The sequence below is a fragment of the Phyllopteryx taeniolatus genome, chromosome 15, assembly GCF_024500385.1.
Source record: "Phyllopteryx taeniolatus isolate TA_2022b chromosome 15, UOR_Ptae_1.2, whole genome shotgun sequence".
Taxonomy (NCBI): Eukaryota; Metazoa; Chordata; class Actinopteri; order Syngnathiformes; family Syngnathidae; genus Phyllopteryx; species Phyllopteryx taeniolatus.
The window spans coordinates 20233702-20249170 of record NC_084516.1 but is presented as its reverse complement, the minus strand read 5'-3'; the positions used below and the strand labels follow the sequence as shown (position 1 = coordinate 20249170).

General features: G+C 44.3%; 1 protein-coding gene across 9 annotated transcripts in view; it reads right to left on the bottom strand.

Moving 5' to 3' along the window:
* whrna (whirlin a) overlaps positions 1-15469 on the bottom strand; it is a 150341-nt gene that overhangs the window by 80875 nt on the left and 53997 nt on the right. For 8 of the 9 annotated variants that reach the window (XM_061799053.1, XM_061799048.1, XM_061799055.1 and 5 more), the window contains exon 2: positions 2057-2275. The exons of the other annotated variant lie outside the window; for it this stretch is intronic. In XM_061799053.1, coding sequence (XP_061655037.1) covers positions 2057-2275 — 219 coding nt within the window. The remainder of the gene's footprint in view (positions 1-2056; positions 2276-15469) is intronic. 9 annotated transcript variants of the gene reach the window in all.

The following is a 15469-nucleotide window of genomic DNA, read 5'->3' as shown; positions in this document are numbered from 1 at the left end:
CAGCTGGTCTTTGGCGATGAAAACGAAGCAGGTTTGGTTGAAGAAGATGATGCACAAAAAAAAAAAAGAAGTTGTTGTCCCGTTGGGAGGCGCTCGTAACTTTCCTACTTATTGAGCTTGTTGCTGGCTCCGCTCTTGGTCTCAACTGCGGGCGTAACAGCTACGGATGCAGGGCATTGTTTCCCGGAGCCTTCGCCAACAGATCAAGCTAGGAAAAGCGATCGAAGCCGCATGGACGGCTTCTTCGATTGAAAGCGCTGCCGTCTTGGTCCGGCGCACATGGTAGCAACGAGGGACAACAGAAAGGGAAGGGGGAGGGGTTGGCCGAGGCCAGACCCGCAGCGGCCGGGAGGGGAGCCAGGAAGAGTCAGGAAGCAAGACACAAGAGCCAAAACACAAGAGAGCGAGAAGAGGCGGGAGCCAAAGGTTAAATACCCCGGAGGCTTGTCTAAGGGACAGAGAAACTGGAGAAAACCACGCCCTTCGACTTGAATTTTGGTCTACAATTCAGCCATGAAAATGGTGTAGAAATCATATATTAATGTACTCTTACTCATAGATCAAGCATATAGAATCATTGTTTAAACTTTAGTCTTGGCAACTGCTTATTGTTCAATACAACATTCCGTACGTTTTGGCTTCAAATCAAGAAGAACAGTTCTCAAAGCCTCGCAACTGGACATGAAAAGCTGAAACAATGACAGACATCAAGGCATACATTTGGAATATTTTTGCAGAGTTTGTAAAAGATTAAAACAGACATTTATCTTCAGTTAAAGAAACGTTGAATAAAAGTCCACAGGTTTGCAGTAACTCTCAAACCCCAGCGGGGGTCGCCTGTGTCCAAGCAATGTTCCCAGTGGGCGTTTGGCGGTGCCTTGCATGCATGTTTTAATATTAAAACAAATAGTTCATTGCTGTATTTGATTTCCCGAAAAAGGCGTTGATTAAACATAACTCAAGTTCCGGGAGTAAATAGTTCAATCTGTGGCATATCCAACTAATACATCGTTGTCGATCTGTCCCAGCTTGGTCTTATTGGCGAGAGGATCTCCCAACCTTTTGGTCGCTATCTTCAGTTCTGCACATCAAAGGGGTCTTTGATGACTGGAACCCAGATTTGTTAGCTGCTAACTAGTTTAAGGTCCAGCTGACATACGCCAGGCGTCCTTTGGTGGCTGTCTTGCACAGCGGGGCGGCTTGAGAGAATTCAGTTTATCGAGTTGGTGGTGGGGTTACTGTGGCATCTTATGTCGCCAGAGCGCCTCCGCTACAGTTTACAAAATTGTTATTCACTGAACGGCAAGGAATGCATGTAATGATTATGCGAAAAAAATATTTCTTTCAAAATTTTGGACACAATAACAATTTTATATTGACCTTCGCTGACAGACTATATTTTTTTTATAGAATCCAATCATCTGTTTTATATCGTTCATAAAATTACAGGCTGTTTTTGTTGGATAAATATGAGTCAGGGTTGATACAATCAATGACAAGAAAATCGAAGAAAAGTAAAGCCATGGAGCTGCAGTAATAGTTGAGTCACACGATAAACCCCAAAAATAACACATGCAAAAAGGACTTCTTTCGAGTCCAAGTGACAAAATGTCCCATTCTACGCTTAATGTGAAAGAAAAGGTCTGTTACTTTTTGCAGTCTTAACTCCATTTAAAGATGAATGCCCATTACAGTAGCAACATCTTCCTTGGTCCCTTCAGGGGAAGTGGACAGGATTTGGTAGTGAGATAGATGAGGTACTTTAGATGATGGAATTTACTCTTGCCTTTTTACATGCATTCATATTCTAGTTTTCTGGCTCATAGAGCTTTTGAAGAAGGTTGATGGTTCAAGAAGTATGACAACGATAACTTGCAGATGAAACATTAAAAGACACAACAGCATGACATTTTTGTAAGCAGCATCACTTGAAGCAGAAACGGTTACAAACTCCATAACGAAAGCAGGGAATCTTCTTCTAATCATGAATTCAACTGGGCATATTGTGGTCTTCTGAGTGCCATGCAATTCTCTCTTAGTTTCTCGCAAGCCTCACCTTCTTCTCATCTCCCTCCTGCAGGAGCTGCATGTTGCTACGTCGCTGACTGTCACTTCTTCTGAGGGTGGCACTGCTATGTTCAGGCAGGTCAGGAGGAGGGGACACACTATGGCCCAGAGGGTCAACCCATGTATAAACGTGGTTGGTGACATAGCCGCCTGGAATCCTCCCCACTGAGCGTACAGAAAGGCTCAGCTTTTTATTGCCCTTCAGCACCTGAGGAATGGAAAGGCAAGAATTGATGAAATGATCAAATGATAACGAAACATCTTACTTCACAGAACATATGAAACATGTGCCAAGTCCAAGAGCAACAAATTCACACAAAGCATAAAAGTTAGTGTGTTTACAGTGTCTCATAAAAGTGAGCACAGCCCTACTATTTTGGTAAATATTTTATTATATCTTTTCATGAGGCAACACTGAAGAAACGACACTTTGCTACAATGAAAAGTAGTTCGCTTGTATAAGTCTCCTGTTTACAGTCTCCTCAAAATAACCCGACACACAGACATTCATGTGTGTACAGCTGGCAACAAATGTGAGTACAACCCTAAATGAAAATGTCCAAATGATGGCCAATTGGCCGTTTTCCCTCCCGAGTGTTATGTGACATCAGAATCGTCTTTATTTGCCACGTATGTCAAAAACACACAAGGAATTTGTGTCCGTCAGTTGGAGCCGCTCTAGTACGACAACAGGCGGTCAACTGACAGAGAATACTTTGGAGACATAAAGACATGTTAAAAAGTCACTGAGCGATAAAAGGTTGCCAGTAATGCCGGTACAATTTTTTTTTTTTAAATTTCTTTTTTGGGGACAATTGTGCAAAAAGATGCAGAGTCCTCTAGCAATTAGAGCGATTTGAAATGACTAATAGAACCAACAATGCAATGACCATTGTGCAAAGGGCGCAGAGACTTCAAGAAATGTATGCAGTTTGAAGTGACTAATCTGGGACAATGTCAATTGTGCAATTATTGCACATGAGTGGCCAGTATTGGTCAGCAACAGATATGCAAATAGTGCAGCGTGGCGAGACAACTACAGTGAGTGCACGACTAACGTAGAATTGGGCCGACAGAAATGTGACAACAGTGTTAAACATGTTAATGGTCTTCCATGGTTTCCGCATTGCGCAACAACACACACCACAGATGTGCATGCAGTTCCATTGACACTGCGTTTCAGGTTCACGTTATGTATTCCACGCATGCGCATTGGTCCCTGCGGAAGTGAAAAGAAACAGAGCTCCTTTTTTTTGTTGTAGTGTATGGTATAGTTCACGTTAGGAGCTTTGAGCCATCTGGCTATCTTTAGATTCCCTTAAATTTGAACTATAAAAATGGGGATACCAGCAGATCTCCTCACACGAGAACAAGGCAAAGCAGGCGTCCGTTGTTGTTAATTGCTGTAAAGTAGTGGTCAGTGCTTATACTATATGTGTCCGGTCCGCACAGTCACAAAAAAATGAGTTGTATTCGGTCGACTGCAGAGAGCTCTGTGCGGGGTGGATGACAACTGTTATTGTCACAAGGACCAACACGCAGATGCGGAAAGCATGAATAGGCCGTTTGTGTAACAAAGTCTCAGGTGTGAATGCAGAGCAGTCGTGTTAAATTTGGTGTCATCGCTGTCACACTCTTTCATACCATGCACTGGAATTTCAAGATGGGTGGGCCCTCATGGCAAAGAGCTCTTGAAGGATATGAAAAAAATAATTGTAGCTCTACATAAATATGCCCTACGCAAATTTTAGAAGCTTGCCAATGCTCTAAAACTGAGGGTGGCCAAGACCATGCAGCGGTTTAACAGGACAGGTTCCCCTCAGAACGGTCCTCGCCATAGTCGACCAAATAAGTTGAGTGCACATGCGAAGCATCGTATGGGAGCGTCATGGTCTGGGGCTGCATGAGTACTAGGGAGCTACACTTCACGGAGGGAACCATGAATGCCAACACGACATACTGAGGCAAAGCATGATCCCTCCGACTTCGGAACCTGGGCTGCAGGGCTGTACTCCGACATGATGACAACCCCAAACGCACCAAGATCACCACTCCCTGCCAGATGGTAAAGCTGCACCGACTCTCCGGGCTTGTCTCCAGACTTAAAACCTATTGAGTCTCTGTAGGGAAACCCTTGAACGGATGGAGGAGGAGCGCAAGGTCTCGAACATCCACCAGCTGTCTGATGTCGTTATGGAAGAGTGGAACCTGTGACGCTCTGGTGTACGTCATGGACAAGAGGGTTAAGTCAGTGCTGGAAAATAATGGTGGCAATATCAAATATTGACACTTAACCCTTCAGCACACAAAGCGACGCAGCCGACAGTAACTGGACAATTGCGGGGAAAAATACAGTCGGCAACTCTTTGCCGGACACCAAGCGATTGAGCGCACCGCATTTACTGAGGCGCTGCAACGGAAAAACTCCAACCCTGTATTGGATTTTGTGGGTCCACATACAATATACCATTCTGTATTATTTTTTTATTGAACCACAATAACGGGGCGAGATTGTCAAGGAAGGAAATGAAGAGGAAATGAGAGAAAACTAAGAAAGTGTGAACATTTTGAGAGGCAGTTGGAAACAAATTCGCCCCATTCAGACTGCACCCGTGCATTTAAAAGACCGAAACTCTGTACGCTTTGCTCTCCAGCCATAGGTACATTTCATTTGATTTACAAGACAACCAGTTTTGTGTTGAATTGTTCGTATATGTACCTGTAGTACCGATATACAATCCAGATTTGATGAAAAATAAAAAAAATTCATGGTTGATTATTGAATTATTTTGAGGTGACAGTAAATTTCCACTTTCATATAGGTTTTGCACTACTTTACATTGGACCATACAAGTGCCATTTCTTTCGTGTTGTTCCATGAAACGATATTATCTGTACAAACGTGAGGGGTGTTCTCACTTTTGTAAGATACTGTAATTACGGATTTCAAAGCAGACTAAATGCATTCAGATTCATCAATTAAAATGGTGCCAAACGGAAACATAGACACACACAAAGAGTAGTTATTTACAGTAATACATTTGGATACAATGTAAGAAACTGCTGTTGACTGTGGTCCATTGCCTTCTGATGCCTTTTGATATGTGGAGCCCTTTGGCAATTCAATATATTCCCATGTACCTGGACTGCACATAAAATCAGAGCAAATAGGGCAGTTCAGTAAATACCCAGAGGCACTAATATTTCTGGCTGTTGACTTCACCAACTGCAGAGTTGACATCACTGTCAGATTTCAAAAGTGCAAAAGGAGTACGCAATAGGCGAAAATAAAAAATGCCTATTAAACTTATAGGAACTATTCTGCTGCTTTTCTACGTGCATTGGAACCTGTAAATTGTAGAGGCTGTTGTGGATCAGTTGGTAGAGCGGGTTGTCCAGTGACCGTCGCTGATTCGAATCCCGGGTCTGCATGTCCAAGTGTCCTTGGGCAAGACACTGAACCCTAATTTGCTCCGAGTGGGCCTGGCAGTGCCATGCATAGCAGGCTTTGTAAAGTGCTTTGGGCACTGTGATGGTGTAGATAAAGCAATATATAAGTGCCGTCCATTCACCATTTTGCATGAAACCGGCAAATATTTTTGCAGAAAAATACGCTTAGTCGTTCAAAATGTGGCAGTTGAACCATGAAGGGTGTGTGAGCATCTTAAAGCATTGGGTCTTCAATTAAAGGTTTCAGAGGTCCAGGAAAAATATCTTAAAGCTGATCGTACTATCCCAGTTGTTCCCAAACCTTTTTTTTTTTCTTCCCCGCAGGCGCCCATGTTTTTAGGATAATGAAACTTATGGAGGCTGGTTGAGGAAATAGACTAGTTATCTATCATAATACTGAGTGTATCAGTTCCAATAGCAATGTGAATTTCCACATTGTGAGACGAAGGATTATCTTTGACCGCCTCCAAATCCAGAACCCCCCCACAGAAAATACATATTTTGTTGCTCCCCGAAGTATCACAAACTTTTAGTACTGCATTTAGCTAGATTGGCAGTGTGCCTCAGTGAGTGTTTCCATTACAGTTGGAGCTTGTCCACGAGGGACACCAACATGTTTTAGTTTCCTCAACGACTCTTAAGGCAGACAACAAGGGGGCCCATGTGAACCATGTTCTTGAAAATCATGACGAATGAGGTGAACCTGTGGAGAAATCACATTTAAGTTTCATGCACTGGGAAACATTAAGTCTTCACCTAAATGACACTGTTGCGAGGCAGAGCCATTATAGACAGTCTTTTACATCACTTCCGGTACGAACCTGCACACAGTGACTACTACAGCCCAATCCAAAGCACAGTCTGGTCAAACAGAAAAAAAATACTACCCCAATGTCTTCTTTACTGAAGCATTTGTCTCCGGTAATTGGAGCCGCTCTAGTACGACAACAGACGGTCAATTGGCAGAGAACACTTTGGAGACATAAAGACATTGACAAAAACAGTCACTGAGCAATAAAGGGTTGCTAGTTATCCGGTAATGCCGTTACAAATTTATTTTTTATTATTATTTTTTTTTGACAATTGTGCAAAAAGATGCAGCGTCCTCGAGCACGTAGAGCAGTTCGAATGACTAATATTGCAATAGTCTGGTGCAATGACCATTGTGCAAAGGGCGACGAGACTTCAAGCGAGTAGTACGATAATCTGGGACAATGTTGATTGTGCTAATGTTGCAGATACTCCTCAGTCAGTGTGCAAATGGAGCAGATGCTATTTTGGCATGAGTGACCAGTATTGGTCAACAACAGATATGCAAATAGTGCAGCGTGGTGAAACTACTACAGTGAGTGCACGAGTAACATATAATTGGCCCGACAGAAATTTGACAACAAACTCAAGACAAAAAATTGCCAGCATGTTGCAATGGAATTGTAGGTTAGGTGTTTAAGAAGATGATTGCAACAGGGAAGAAGCTGTTGGAATGACTGCTAGTTCTATTTTGCATTGATCGGTAGCGCCTTCTGAGGGAAGGAGCTGGAAGAACTGGTGACCGGGATGTGGAGGGTCCAAGAGGATTTTGCACGCTCTTGTCTTAGTTCTGGCAGCGTGCAAGTCCTCAAGGGTGGGTAGGGGGGTACCAACAATCCTTTCAGCAGTTTTGATTGTCCGTTGCAGTCGGAGTTTGTCCTTTTTTGTAGCAGCACCAAACCAGACTGTGATGGAAGAACACAGGACTGATTTGATGTGTAGATTGACTGTGTAGAACTGCCTCAGCAGCTCCTGTGGCAGGCCGTGCTTTCTCAGAACCCACAGGAAGTACATCCTGTGCTGGGCCTTTTTGAGGACGGAGTTGATGTTGATCGCCCACTTCAGGTCCTGAGAGACTGTAATTCCCAGGAACTTGAAGGTCTCGACAGTAGACACAAGGCAGCTGGACAGCGTGAGGGGCAGCTGTGGCGAAGGATGCCTCCTGAAGTCCACGATCATCTCAACAGTCTTGAGCATATTCAGCTCCAGGTTGTGTCGGCCGCACCGCAGCTCCAGCCGCTCCATTTCCTGTCGATATGCAGACTCCTCACCGTCCTTGATGAGGCCGATGACAGTGGTGTTAGACAGCTGGGTGCGTTGAGGTGCAGTCGTTCGTGTAGAGAGAAGAGCAGCGGAGAGAGGACACAACCTTGGGGCGCCCCAGTGCTGATGCTGCAAGTGGATAAGGTGGCCTCCCCCAGCCTCACCTGCTGTGTCCTGCCCGTCAGGAAGCTGTAAATCTACTGGCAGATGGCAGGTGAGACGCTGAGCTGGAGAAGCTCTCTCTCTCGCTCCCCCTTTATACAGTACCGTATTTTACGCACCATAAGGCGCAACAGATTGTAAGGTGCAGTCTCAATTACAGGGTCTATTTCTGTGCTTAAGCCATACATAAGGCGCACCGTATTATTCGGCGCATGCTGAATCAAGGTAACGGAAGCAAAACAGTGAGTTTGGTTGAACTTTATTCTACCACGTATATAAAAATACACTCACATTATTTTTTGATCAATCTTTTGTCACAAATCCATCAAAGTCCTCATCTTCTGTATCAATTCAATTGAATTGAACAGCTGGGCAATTTCGCCATCCAACATGCCGGGTTCGCTCTCGTATTCGTCGGAGTCAGTCTCGTTGCCGGGTGGCTGTTCAGCAATGATGCCAGCTTTCGCGAAAGCTCAGACAACAGTCAAAGCAGACACCTTAGCCCAGGCATCCACAATCCATTCACATATGGTGGCGTAACTCGCCCGGCGCTGCCTCCCAGTCTTAGTAAAGGTGTGTTCGCCGTCTCTGATCCATCGCTCCTATGCCACTTGCAACTTCACTTTGAACGCCCTGTTTACACCAACGTCCAGCGGTTGGAGTTCGCCGGCAGTTGCTGCGCCACGGTAGTCCTTGCATGGATGGCGAGATGGCGCCTTTTCATAAAACAAAAGAACCATGGCGGACCTCCTTGAAAGTGTTTCGATCACAGTCTGGTTTGGTGCTGCTACAAAAAAGGACAAACTCCGACTGCAACGGACAATCAAAACTGCTGAAAGGATTGTCGGTACCCCCCTACCCACCCTTGAGGACTTGCACGCTGCCAGAACTAAGACAAGGGCGTGCAAAATCCTCTCGGACCCTCCCCACCCTGGTCACCAGCTCTTCCAGCTCCTTCCCTCAGGTAGGCGCTACCGATCAATGCAAACTAGAACTAGTAGACATTCCAACAGCTTCTTCCCTCTTGCAATCAACTTCTTGAACAGCTAACTTACAATTCCATTACAACAAGCTGGCAATTTTTGGACTTGAGTTCGTTGTCACATTTCTGTATTATGTATTACTCGTGCACTCACTGTAGTTGTCTCGCCGTGCTGCACTATTTGCATATAGTGGCCACTCATGCCAGAGTAGCATCTGCTCCATTTGCACACTGATTGAGGAGTATCTGTAACATTTGCACAACCATTGTCCCAGATTATCGCAGTACTCGTCACTTTAAACCGCATACACTCCTTGAAGTCTCAGTGCCCTTTGCACAATGGTCATTGCACCGGACTATTGCGTCATTAGCCATTCGAACTGAGGACTCTGCATCTTTTTGCACAATTGTTGGTTGTTGTTGTTTTTTGTCAATGTCTTTATGTCTCCAAAGTGTTCTGTAAATTGACTGTCTGTTGTACTAGAGCGGCTCCAACTACCGGAGACAAATTCCTTGTGTGTTTTGGACATACTTGGCAAATAAAGATGATTCTGATTCTGATTCTGATCTTCATGTCTTGTGCTATCGTTATTGTCTTCAGTCGAATGGTGACTGTAGAGACGCTTCTCCCGGCTGTTCTTGTGCTTAATTTTGAATTCTCTCGCGGCTGCTCTATTCCCATTTACAACCGCGTAACTGATAGCCTGTAGTTTGAATTGTGCCTCGTAAGCATGTCTCTTCGCTGATGCCATTTTCGGGGGTCCTTAGCCAAACAAATGTTGTTTAGCTGCATATCGGTACTTCAGTATAACTACCGGAGGCGTGGCAGAGGTAACCTTACGTACTGTACGTAGCTTTACGTTCTCTAATTGGTTTATCGCTGCCAGCGTACGTAGTGTACGTATTACGTCCCTATGTCGGCGGGAAATGTTCCGACAGTCAATCAAGCGGAGCGCTTACCAAACTCGCACAACAACATTTTTACAGATTTTGGAACTCAGTGCACACACAAGGCGCACCGGCTTAAAAGGCGCACCATCAATTTTTTTTTAGAAAATTAAAGGCTTTAAAGGTGTTGCAGCAGCAGTTACTGCAGATGAAATATATGTCAGGGCTGAGAAATGTGAGTTCCACAAGGCGTCCATTTCTTTTCTGGGGTTCGTGCTGGCTCCAGGTGAAATCAAAATGGACCCTTTGCAAAGTTGATGCTGTGACTAATTGGCCCACTCCCACGTCACGCAAAGACGTACAAAGGTTCTTAGGGTTCACTAATTTCTACAGAAAGTTCATTAGAAATTTTAGTTCTATAGCCTCGCCTTTGCATGATCTTACCTCGCCACACAGACCTTTCTTATGGAACCCGCTTTGTCAGGCAGCTTTTCAAAAACTTAAATTGAGCTTTACCTCCGCTCCCATCCTCACTTTGCCTGATCTCAAACAGCAGTTTGTGGTAGAAGTTGATACGTCTGATGCCGGAATAGGAGCAGTGCTCCCAGAAAAGTCTCAAGGATGGTAAGTTACATCCTTGCGCTTATCTCTCCAAAAACCTGACCCCAGCCGAGAGAAATTATGACATTGGTGACCGTGAACTGCTGGCAGTCAAGGTGGCTTTGGTGGAGTAGAGGCACTGGCTCGAGGGGGCACATACTCCGTTTTTAGTATGGACCGATCACAAGAACCTGGAATATCTTAAAACTGCTAAGAGATTAAATGCGAGGCAGGCTAGATGGGCTCTGTTCGTCACTAGATTCAATTTCATGTTATCCTACCGACCTGGTTCTAAAAATGGTAAGCCAGATGCTTTATTGCACATTTTCTGCGCAGAGAATTCTTTGTCCAACCCAAAAACCATTTTGCCCAAGTCATGTTTCGTTTCTGCTTTTGTTTGGGACATTGAGACTGCGGTAAAGGAGGCTCTGAAGAACACTCTTAGCCCTGAAAACAGGCTTTATGTGGTTCCGACCTTCTAGCATTCCTTGTTTCCACGTCAAAGACTCACAGTAAGACTAGACCCTGTTCCGATTATCGACCTCGCCTTTTTGCCTCACATTTTTGGATACTGTTGCCTTTTTTGGATTGCCTGCCTGTGTACCGACCTCTGACCGTATATTAAACCTCTCTTTTTGAAACTGTCCATTTGGTCTGGAGTCGTGCATTTTTGGGTCCTATCCTCTGTTCCGTTCATGACAAGAATGGTAGATCGTATGCCTTTTGTGCTGGAACAGTTTTGCTGTGTAACAGTGTGTAACGGGGGAGTTTGAAATGGTCCCTCTCTTGAATTAATTTTTTCTATCCAGCCATCCATTCTCAATACTGCTTTTGCTGTTCAGGGTCGCGGGGTGCTGGAGCCTACCCCATCTGACTTTGGGCAAAAGGCGGATTACACCCTGAATGGGTCGCCAGTCAGTCACAGGACACATATAGACATTGACAACCACTCGTACTCACATTCACACCGCCACTGACTGGGAAGTGAACCCACACGGCCTGCACCGAAGTCAGGTGAATGAAGACACCATCAGTAACTTAATTTCCATCCATCCATCCATTTTCTGTATCACTTATCCTCACAAGGGTCGCGGGCATGCAGGAGCCTATCGCAGCTATCTTCAGGCGGGAGGCGGGGTACACCCTGATCTGGTCGTCAGCCAATCGCAGAGTAACTTAATTCATTTATTATTTTTCTTAAATATTCTGATGTTTATTGAAAATGCAGTAGGACAGAAAAGGGTTTTAGGGGACAGACAGAGGGACAGAAGGTACAAGGGAAATAGGGGTGCCAAGCACAACAGAATGCTTCTTCTCCTGTCCTATCTTGTCCTGTCCTTCCCTCACCGGGTGTAGCACTACAGCACCATACAACACTCATATATAATGTTTCATTGTTGTAGCTATGTAATGATTTACTTTTCTCATCCTGATTACAATTAGTGCTTTGTCTTTTGTCTTCGTTTCTCCGGCCCCTCTAGAAACTTTGTTGTGTTCGACTGATCGATTCTGATTCTCAATAACCATCAATTATAACATTAAGAAACCACAGCGGCAGCGTAAAAACACCACTGTGACACAGTAAAACTGTTCCGGCATAAAAGGGATACAGACCCTGCATTCTGCTTGACCTAACAGCCGAACACGACAAAATAAATAAATCAATAAATAAATACATACGTCTATTCAGCAATGCCATTTTGTAACTGACTTGGAGCCAGTCAAAAAAGGAGTTATGCCATATCACCAATGACAAAACTCCTTTCAACTCTGCATTTCCTTATGTGTTTTCAGTGCACTCGGACTATTGGTACTGGCCTCTCCCAGCGCAGGCTTCCAGGTGTGTTGTCCCAAGTTTGAAATGTAATTGGTACTTGGAATGAGTCAAATCCATGTGATTGCTGACATCTCCAAAAGGATCAGAGTGATCAATTTATCTTTTCTATTGTTCATCACTCACACTTCCAATTCCATCACTTCAAACTTAATTTTGTGCTTGCGGAACTCTCCCAAATGTTCTAGGGCGAATTACCATCAGCACTATCTTAAGTGCAAAACCTTCTTTTAACTACGGCAGTCTCCACAACATTTACACCTGCTGCCAACAGCCCACGTACGCAATCTTTTGGAGTGAGTGAACATGTAATTTAGCACCTGCTATTTGGGAGCTTAGTAAAAGATTGCAATCTTAGTAAATAACACGCAACACACCCACCAACAGCGTTCGCAATCTAGTACCCGCTAGTTGGGATTTGGGACAGTAACAAATTATTTGTACTTGGTTACATTACAAGACTGCATTTAATTCAAAATTAATGGTATATTGCAACTTGAGTCATATTTATGGACTATGCATGAAAGCAGAAACGTTGATTGTGTTCTGTTGTCAGTTCATTTATATCATTTAAAAAGAATCAAGTAAAAACAATAAAAATGACAGCACATTTTATTTGTAGGAGAGATGGAAAAGAGTCCATTTGTTAAAAGCATTTATTTTGAGTGTCTGTCAAATGTATTAGTAGCACAAGTTGAAACTGTTCATTGCCTATTGTGCAAAAAAATTGCACAGGCCTAATACGTAGTTATGAACCCATAGTGCACTCACCAAATCAAGTGCATTCAAGCTTGCCATCAACATACACCTACACACCTACACACACACACACACACACACTCTGTAAACATGAAGGTGAGATTTTTTTAGGAATCCCTACTTATGGGAATGAGTACTTTCACAACAACAACAAAAATTCTAAATCACATGGAAAATTGTCTACACTGATGACAACACTTGATAGAGAGTAGGAAAGAAGCATTCAGATGATCAAATCCCATTTAAATATCTTCGTCCTAGTGTGTGAGTTTCACACACACACACACACACACACACCATATTCTATTATTTATACTTTCACAAATTTAAAGTTACTCACCGGCGGAGTAGCTGTGATCTATGGCTCATGGAGCCGACGCCACAGGGGGAAGGAACCAAGCCGAAAGTGCAGGTCAAGCTCCGGAAGAGAGGATTCCGAAAGGCCTCTCCCGTCGATTCACCTCGCAAATCTACGCTCACTACCCAACAAAATGGACGAGATTCATCGACTCACAAAGACCAGTAAAGACTGGATGTTCCGGCGCCCTGTGCTTCACAGAGACGTGGCTATGTAAACGCATTGGACCTCTGACTTCTGCATTAACCATTCATGAACAGGATGTGACATGCATCCTCAAACTACAAAAAAAACAAATAAATCAACAAAATGGCACGCCCAGACCTTGTGTCTCCATCCTGCCTCAGAGTCTGCGCGGACCAGCAAGCTCCAGTCTTCACACAGCTCTTCAATAGATCTCTGGAACTGTGTGAAGTACCTTCCTGTTTCAAACGCTCTACCATTATCCCAGTACCCAAGAAACGTGCAATGACGGGTCTGAATGACTACAGGCCTGTCGCCCTGACATCTGTGGTCATTGAAATCCTTTGAACGCATCGTGCTGGACCACCTCAAGAGCGTCACACGACCTCTGCTGGAGCCCCTGCAGTCAACATGGGACTGCACTTCATCCTAGAACACCTCGACGGTGTGGGGACCTATGTTCGTGGACTTCAACTCTGTGTTCAACACCATCATAACCGAACTCCTCTCCTCCAAGATTCTCCATCTCAGGTTCTCGCCTGCCATCTGCCGGTGGATTTATAGCTTTCTGACGGGCAGGACACTGCAGGTGAGGCTGGGTGACACCACCTCATCTACATCTTATCTACACGCACTATTAGTAACGTGCCCCCCCCCCCCCCCAAGGATGGGTCCTCTCTCTCTGCTACTCTTTTTCCTCTCTCTCTGCTACTCTTTTCTCTCTAGACGAACGACTGCACCTCAATACACCCGGCTGTCAAACTCCTGATGTTTGCAGACGACACCATCGACCTCATCAAATACGGTGACGAGTCTGCGCATCGACAGGAAGTGGAGCGGCCGGAGCTTTGGTGCGGCCGACATAACATGGAGCTGAACACGCTCAAGACTGTCGAGATGATCGTGGACTTCAGTAAGCATCCTTCGTCACAGCTGCGCCACATTCTGTCCAACTGCCCTGTGTCAACCATTGAAACCTTCAAGTTCCTGGGAATCACAGTCTCTCGGGCCACAAAAAAGGACAAACCCCGACAAAACTGCAACAGACAAAAAAAATCGTCGGTACCCCTCTTACCTATCCTAGAGGACTTGCATGCTGCCAGAACTAAGACAAGAGCATGCAAAATCCTCTTGGACCCTGCCCACCCTGGTCACCACCTCTTCCAGCTCCTTGCCTCAGGTAGGCGCCACTGAACAATGCAAAGTAAAACTAGCAGACATTCCAACAGCCATTCTTCCTTCTTGCCATTAAATTGCTAGAGGCTAAGTGACTCGCTGTAGTGTTTTTATGTTTTTATGTCTCAAAAGCATTTTTTGTCCAAATGGGTGTCTATTGTTGCACTAGAGCAGCTCCAACTACCGGACACAAATTCCTTGTATTTGGCAAATAAAATAGGATTCTGATTCTGACAACTTTCATGTGTATAAAGAAGAAATGTTGGCTTTTGGATGCAGCCTGGAAATCCACACGGAATGACAGATTGGTCTAAATTGCTGCACAAGATTTGGAGTTCATATTTGACTATCGCAATGTTTAAGCAGCAACAGCTGAAGATACATGGTATATGGTTTTCAACTGACAAAGCACTGTATAGGAGTATTTCTTTGCTCTTGCATTCACTGCTTCACACTTCAAATCAATAGGAAAACATAAAATGTGGCTTTGAAAAAAGATCTGTTTTTTACTTTCTTTTATTGAATTTTTGTAAGTACGTTGAAGTGACGGGAAGCTTGGCAACATGCCCGGAGCCAACGACAATATCCTTGACCTTTTATCAACTTTAACATGAAAATCCCCCATCAAGCCAACGGTCGTACACACATTTGTTTGCTTGCTGGAGGCAAGTGGATCTGTCAGTGGTGCAAATAGAGCTATTGATGTTTTACAATGGTCAATTTGGTCAATTTTCACTTTCCAATCCACCTATCAGCAGTGTGTGCCTTCAGGGGGGAGGGCAAAGTTTGTGACCGCAATACATGAACAAAAAGAAAAGAATAAATCCGAGAGTCCTTTGCAGTCATTTCAACAGCAGCTTAGTTTGACAGTCTGATGTGTAGCAATACAATGATACAATGATAGTTGCAGCTTGAGCTCATGTATTCGGAGAATATC